The 7698-nt window shown below is 34.6% G+C and overlaps 1 protein-coding gene across 3 annotated transcripts; it reads right to left on the reverse strand.

Annotated features, from left to right (window-relative positions):
* On the reverse strand, nucleotides 952-6360 carry LOC109230188 (probable receptor-like protein kinase At5g56460). Of its 3 annotated transcripts, none has more exons than XM_019395714.1 (6): nucleotides 5885-6360; nucleotides 4112-4419; nucleotides 3886-4021; nucleotides 2190-2326; nucleotides 1972-2113; nucleotides 952-1485 (listed from the first exon to the last, which is right to left on the reverse strand). In XM_019395714.1, the coding sequence occupies exons 1-6, from the start codon at nucleotides 5946-5948 to the stop codon at nucleotides 1094-1096; spliced, it is 1179 nt and encodes a 392-aa protein (XP_019251259.1). In that variant the 5' UTR covers nucleotides 5949-6360; the 3' UTR covers nucleotides 952-1093. The 3 variants fall into 3 exon arrangements, with proteins under 3 accessions (XP_019251259.1, XP_019251263.1, XP_019251268.1); XM_019395718.1 differs by having other exon boundaries at nucleotides 1972-2095; nucleotides 5885-6358; XM_019395723.1 differs by lacking the exon at nucleotides 5885-6360 and adding an exon at nucleotides 4534-4817.

Raw genomic sequence — 7698 nt, forward strand, 5'->3', positions numbered from 1 at the left:
GTCGTGATTTTTACTTCTTTGAACGAGGAGGTTTTCCACGTAAAATTATTATGTATTTAAATTTCACACTTTTCTTTAATTTTAATTGTCTGAATTACTTACGTTAAAGAACCAAGTTCTTTGACAAGCGAAAATTGGGTAAGAAACAATTCGCTTATATTTAAGTGCATCCTAATATAAAAGTGTTGATGATGGTGAATGTTTATTGAATTTTATTTTTCTTCGACCAATTTTTATTCAGTTGATCAAGGAAGTAGGTCGACCTTTTGTTTGAAAGGTAAATGCAAAATATGTTAAAACATGGATTAGAAAGAAGAAAAAGAATGTGATTTGCTGTTAAAAATGGAGTCGAATGATGTAGAGCTCATCAGCTCATGCACAAGGCATCTTACAACAGAATGCTAAGGTACCTATAGAGTATCTTCAATATGAGGCCTTTTTCATTGAATGAAAATCCTATTGCACGGACAAGAAATGCAGGAGTGTTCTACCAATTTCCAAAAGGCCCTTACTAATCAAGGTCCAACATGATCTATTAGAGTCTGTAGTCAGTCCTAAATTTTTTCCTCCTATTAGAGTCGCGAGCTTATTGTAATCAGTCCCAAGGGAAAAACCTTGCTACTTGCTATCCTGCATGTACTGAGACATACCCCACTCTAACCTAGCTGCTACCATTAGAGGAAAAGGAAGATATATAAAACTTCTCCAAACTTCTTAGGAACATAATGTATGAAAGGGAAGGAGCATCCTTCATTTCCAAGCTTTATTTCTATCGTAATTTTATTCCTTCATTTTCGAGCTTTATTTCTATCGTAATTTTTCCATTTGGGCCCCCCGGCGGCCAGTTGTTCCTTTTTGGGGTGCATCGAGCCGCGGAACTTTCAGGACGACTCTTCTCTTCTGAAAAAAAATAAGTTTTTCTATTATATTGAAGGATCAAGGAAGGGAAAGGGAAAAGGAGGACAGTGAATTGAACTACTATTAATCCAGAAGAACAAGTAAAATCTCTGTTTCCTTGTATAACAAAGAAAGTAAAACATTGTACCAAAGCTTTCTATTAGTGCTAGGAAAGTTAGAACACATTGCAATCATGTTAAACTGTGCATTTTTCTTTGATCACACCATTGGGTGTATCAGTAATCACAGTCAAAGTAGGCTTCTCATTTGTGGGAACTTCGCCAGATATCAGAAGAGGCTCCAAGGAATCTACAATATCTCTCATTAAAGGTCGTGCTTTTGGGTTGCGATTTAGGCAATGATAAGCAAGCATTGCAGCCTTATGAACAGCTTTTATCGGATAATCTCCATCAAGTCTTGGATCTATAACGTTAAGCAACTTTTTCTTTTCTCTAAGTAACGGTAGAGCCCAATCAGTAAGGTTCTGTTCTCGCGCTGGTTTGGATTTGTCAAGCGATTTTCTTCCTGTAAGAAGCTCGAGTAGAACTACACCAAAACTATAAACATCACTCCTTGGTGTCAAATGACCTGCAGATAAAGTGCAGGCATTAACTGTGATAAAGATATCGAAACAATATTAGGTGAACCTGTGAATATTATTCAAGGATGACAGTATGACAATTCCTGAACCGAGGGTCTATCGGAGACAGCCTCTCTACTCCGGAGGGGTGGGGGTAAGGTCTACTTACACACTACCCTCCCCAGACCCCACTTGTGGGATTCCACTGGGCTGTTGTTGTTGATGACAGTATGACTATTATGATTCTGTCGGCACTTCTTTGCCAAAGACATCGACTATGTATTTTCAGCTTCGACACTTCTATCCGAACACATAACTGCGTATTCTTAAATTCAATCCAGCATTTAAAAAGTGCTTCTCATCATGCGGTGCTTAAAAGCTCCTTAAATGTAGCTAAACCAAAGGGCTCTATGCCGTTTTAATCGGATGAAATTTTTGCACATATGCTATTGCGAGAGACAAGACAATAGGTTTCTAAAGAAAGATTAACTTACCTGTCATAATATATTCAGGGGCAGCATATCCGTAGGTTCCCATTATGCGAGTAGAAACATGAGACTTGTCCCCAACTGGTCCATCTTTTGCCAGGCCAAAATCAGAGAGTTTTGCATTGTACTCCTGTATATATAAAAATTTCTGCGTATTATCCCTCAAAGCTGAAGCAATTGACATGAAATGATGCATGAATGACATTTAGATGTAGAAAAGTTACCACATCTAACAGGATATTAGATGTCTTAAAATCACGATAGATCACGGGTTTCTCAGCTTCATGCAGAAAAGCAAGTCCTTTAGCCGCACCAAAGGCAATCTTCATTCTAATGGACCATGGAAGAGGAAGTAATACTCCTGCAACCAAGAGAACCTTGCATAAGCATCATGACATCTAATACGACTCACGAAAAACAATGACAAATTTCAAATATGAAAACAGGATGTAGATAAGAAACACGCGTTCATGAAATTATAAGCCTAGCTTAATTAATACTACCATTTACTAAACACTCTTGGTAAATGTCGAAATAAGTAGTTTCCATCATCCTTTCTAATGAGGGAACATATCTTGAGGAATCGATGCTTCAGAAACAATTCAAATGCTTTAGAAGTTTGTTCTCTGCTTCAAATGTATAGTCTACAAGGTAAAGGTAACAAACCGAGTAGTAACATAAGAAGATGTAGTTCTGATTCTATTACAAGAAAAGATTCTAGGCATGTTGACTACAGATAAATTTGAAAGCTAGTTGTCCAGATTTCAACATTTTCTTGATCAAGCCAATGTGGAAAACAACTCGTATTATCCTCAAAAGGCAAGAGGGGAAATTAATTATGAAACAGGAGTCATAAACCTGTAATTTTTTTTCTTCTTTAAGAAAATTAGTGTGCAAGAACCCCGTCCAACAAGGTGAGCAACATGATAATTTAATGCTTGAGCAATGGATAGAACTTGTGCAAAAACACACCAATCGTTTTAGGGCAAAAGGCGCTCAAGTATGTAGGTGAAATTCTTGAAATAGACATGTCATACAAATTAATTTTCATTTTACACTTTCTCATATAGAAAGAGAAAGAAGGGAGCCTTGGCGTAACTGTTAAAGTTGCTGCCATGTGAGCAGGAGGTCACGGGTTCGAACCGTGAAAACAGCCTCTTGCAGAAATGTAAGGCTGCGTACAATAGACTTTTGATGTCCGGCCCTTCCCCGTACCCCGCGCATAACGGGAGCTTAGTGCACCAGGCTGCCTTTTTTTTTTTGAAAAAAAAAAAAACAGAAACCATGTAAGATTAAAAGGTTTTCTACAGAGGAAATTTTTTTCTTTTGCAGTGAAGAGTAGGGGGATCATGATTGGTCATTACACAAAAGTGATAGTGATTGAATAGGGTCAAAAAGGGGCCACATATGCACTGATCCAGAATATCATGGAAAATCTTTTCTTTTCCTTCTTTTTCCCTTTTGCTTTTACTTTTTAGGAAGTATTCAAGACAATATTATTTGAAAGTAGCTCCACTTAAAGATATTATCATAGTTTACGCTTGTCCAATGGTCCCCCTTAGGCAAGACTATCACTTCCCATGCCTGAGAAAAATGAACACTAATCATAGCACAGCTTAGTGGGAAATGATATCATGAAAATACATCCAGACTCATGTTAGAGATTGCAGATAGAAGGTAGGGACGGATTTCAAATTAGAGTACGGGCACGCCAAGTTAAATAAAATAATAGTTAGGTGGAAGGCTTAGGAGGAATGGGCACAGGATGCACTTTAAAAGTTTTTCCTAATGTCCAGATCAGCCAATCTTCGAATGTGTCTCGAACAACTTTCTTCTAAAACTCTTTCAGTACTACGAATACAGATCATGAAAATGAACATTTAAAGTGTCACATTCTAGAAAATAACTGAAAATACTTACTTGAGAACAAATTGTTTTCAACACTTCCCCGAGCCATATACTCGTATATAAGAACCCGATGATCAGCTTCACAGCAGTAACCGATCAACTTTACCAAGTTTGGATGCGAAAGTTGGCCCAGAAATATCACTTCAGCCTAACAGATACGAAAAAAGAGGAGCGAAAAATCTGTTCAGACAATTAGAGAAAACTTCAAAACCTTATGGAAAAATTTTCGGCTAATTACCAGCCATTCCCTGTGGCCCTGATAACTGTTATCTCCATCATGAACCTTAACAGCAACTGTAATTTGTTGGAATCCTTCCCTTAAATCTTCAGTAATATATCCTTTATAAACATTACCAAATCCTCCTCCCCCCAGCATGTAATCTTGTCTAAAGTTGCCAGTCATTATCTTGAGTTCATCGAAGGAGAACGCAATCAACGGATTTGTAGCTGAACTACGGCGCAAGTCTTCTACTTCTTCAGGATTTGAAGGCATCTTAGTATGATCTATCCTTGCTTTTTGAGATGGACTCTGATCTTTAGGAGACTCTGATAAGAAGTTAAAAGTGCAAAATGATATATTCACCATTATTAACATTTATCTGAATAGTTCATGAATCAGAGAAGGAAACATTTAAGTGGTTTATCTCTTTCTCAAATTACCTATCAAGTGAAGCATCAGATAATCTAATGACGTGAGAAACCTGGTAAAAAGCTCTAATTAAAATATTGTGCGTGTTAAGGATGCAACATAAAAAATTCTGTTTTATAGTGTTATTCCAGATCACATTGATTAAACAATTTAAATAACATGCATCACACCCCCCTTAGTAGTTGTTTGGTTGGAAAATAAATTATCGCATGATTAGTTATCCCGGAATTAGTTATCCTAGGATTAGTTATCCCACTCTCCCATAGGGATAGAAAAATACTACGATCCCGGGATACCACGATTTTATCCCAACCAAACATGGTATAAACTCATCTCAAATTTAATACCGGAATTAATTATCCCTTATCCCTCGTACCAAACGAGCCCTTAGGGTGCGACCCTTCCCCGGACCCTGTGTGAACGCGAGATGCTTTGTGCACCGGGCTGCCATTTAAATAACATGCATCTTCTTTTGATATCCAGCTAAAAAAATTTAATTGACACCATAAATGCAGAATAAAGATTTTTGTCAAGTTTGAAACATCCTTATCCATTTCATGGAAAGAGAAACCATTTCATTTAAGTACATATTATGCAACATAAAGCTTCCCCCCCCCCCCCCCCTCTTCTAATATCTGAACCGTCCATGAGTGAAAAGTTAAGCAAATTATGAGGTGCATAATTTCGATAGGATTGATAAAATATAAAACAAAAATTGGTATCCAAAAAGTAAAAAAGAGAAATTCTAAAGGCAGAGCACTTGCAAAGCTTTTGATTTTGAATTGACAGTTAAAATTTAAAAGTAAAATTCTATTATTAAGAGTTAAAAGATGAAAAGGTAAACTTTTAATCCAGGATATATTACAAGATTTAAAACAAAATAGTAAAATTAATTTAATAAAAGCCAAAAGATGAAAAAGAAAACCAGTACATAAAAGAGTCTTAAAGCAGAAACCCCTTTCCTTTTTCTAACTTTGCCAAGTATACTGAAACTATTGAAACCCAAATACTTAGAAAATAAACGTGGAAAAGAGAAAAGAATCTTAGTATATTCTTTATCTTAGAGTGGCATTAAATACAATCTTTATTACTGTAGAAAATAAAGGTAACATTGGAAAAATCGTCCAACAATAAGATCATTAAAAGAGCCAACAAAAACAAATTAAGACCAAGAATTATTAGAAAGAGAGCTAATACTACTAAGGACTGGAGTAACAAAAGCCAGAAATTATTAGTCCTCTGCTTTGGAAAAAACAAAATGAAATAGCAGAAACAGAAACATAGTATATATATAGATAAAACACAGTGAGCTAATGATCAACACAAAATAGAAAGAAACAAGACTTTAGGAGAAAGACTGACCAGATTTTGCATTAGAAGAGACTCTGTATATTGAAGGTTGCCCCCCACAGCAGCAATTACCCATTATAGAACACAGCCAAAGTAATTAAACAAACCCCACTTTCTCAAAAACAGAACCCACCCATTAGAACTCACTAAAAAACCAGGCTTAAACCACAGATAAACAAGAAAATTAGACCAAAACCAAAGAAAAAGAAAGGATCTTTAGAGGGAAAGAAGTGGAAAAAGTGAGGGGAGCTTAATGAAGAAATGAAGTAACTAATAATAGTAGCTAGTTCGTTGCATATTTGTGTGTGAAAACTGAAAATGGATTTTGTTTCTTTTTCAAGGTGACAATGATGGAGAGAAATGAGAAGAAAGTGGGGGATTTGTGAGTGGAAGTGGTGTTGTGTTGTCTTTGGCAGAAACTAGAGAGAAAGCTAGTTGTATTGTTGTTGGGATTTTTTTGTGCGCCTTCACTTTCACTATTTCTGTTGGGTCTTAGTGCGTCCACCCTATTTAAAAAGGAAAAAAAAATTCAGACTTGGTATTCTTATCAAATCATATATATATATATATATATATATATATATATATATATATATATATATATATATATATATATATATATATATATATATATAGGTACAAGTGGAGGCAGACTCAGAATTTGAAAGTAACGAGGCACTATCGTCATAATAAAAATTTGAGCAAATGTTGAAGTCTGAGTCGGACCAGGCAGCAATTAAGTTGTGTCCCCCTAAATCGACAAATGAAGTTGCCTAGTATTTGAATTATAGGTTATCAATCAAAATATATACCTGTTATTTAAGATATATATAACATATATACATACATTTTTTTCAAAGTTACCGAGGGCCGATAACCCCCTACCCCTAGGATAGGTCTGCCTATGCATCAAAAGACTATGGTGGGATGGATAAGATACATTCACCTTTAATTAGGGTCGTTGGGTGGGATGTTTTTTTTTTTTTTTTGGGTACGGAATACTTTCCTCTTTAATTGGCTTTACATAGCGCGAATACAAATTAATTGCGGCCGCTACGAAAATCAAATGCCATATGAGAAATTAAAAGAAAAATTACATTTAAGTTTCATGATACCCTGCTCTGACTGTGTAAATTTTTTTCATAGTAGGCTAAGCAGATATGTAACAACAGATAACCTTTTATATCAATTCTGATTTGTTAACATAAAGAAAGAGTAGTAATATGCAATAATCGATTAAATTTGCACTGATAGTATAAGAATCTTTATGTCATTAGTTATATGACTTAAACTCATTAATTATAAAGTGATAAACATATTAGCTATTCTTAATTGGTGTAAATACCAAATGCATATAACTTTTTTCTAATTCTAATTCGCTCTTAAACTCATTAATTATTATACGAGTCCATTACTCAAATGGTCACTCAACTATCCCAAATTATCTCCTAAAGTCACTTTACTTTCGTTTGTAACAACAAAGTCACTGAACTATGCCTATTGCACTCAGAAGGTCACTCAACTACATTTTTCAAATTTTGGATTGCCAAATACCTATTTTACCCTCTAAATTATAAATATTTATCTTCTTTTTATTTTTTTTAAACTTTTTAATATTATAATTTTCTCTTTTTAATTTATATTATGGACTTACTTATAGAATAATAAATATTATTTATAAATTAAAAAAATAGAAAGTACTTAAATATATATAATGCTGGAATAACAAAATAATGAGCATAGTAAAAAAAATTAATTAGAATAATTTGTTAGTAATAATAATTTTAGTATTAACAACAAAAATTCAAAATATATTTACACAATTC

Source organism: Nicotiana attenuata, chromosome 1 (assembly GCF_001879085.1).
Source record: "Nicotiana attenuata strain UT chromosome 1, NIATTr2, whole genome shotgun sequence".
NCBI lineage: Eukaryota > Viridiplantae > Streptophyta > Magnoliopsida > Solanales > Solanaceae > Nicotiana > Nicotiana attenuata.

Bases quoted from the DNA above. Each gene is read 5' to 3' on its own strand.
- LOC109230188 (XM_019395714.1), bottom strand. From the start codon at position 5,948: ATGGGTAATTGCTGCTGTGGGGGGCAACCTTCAATATACAGAGTCTCT. The intron at 4,420-5,884 runs GTCAGTCTTTCT...ACTTCTTATCAG, and splicing joins CTCTTCTAATGCAAAATCTG to AGTCTCCTAAAGATCAGAGT. The intron at 2,114-2,189 runs GTAACTTTTCTA...GATAATACGCAG, and splicing joins CTAATATCCTGTTAGATGTG to AAATTTTTATATATACAGGA.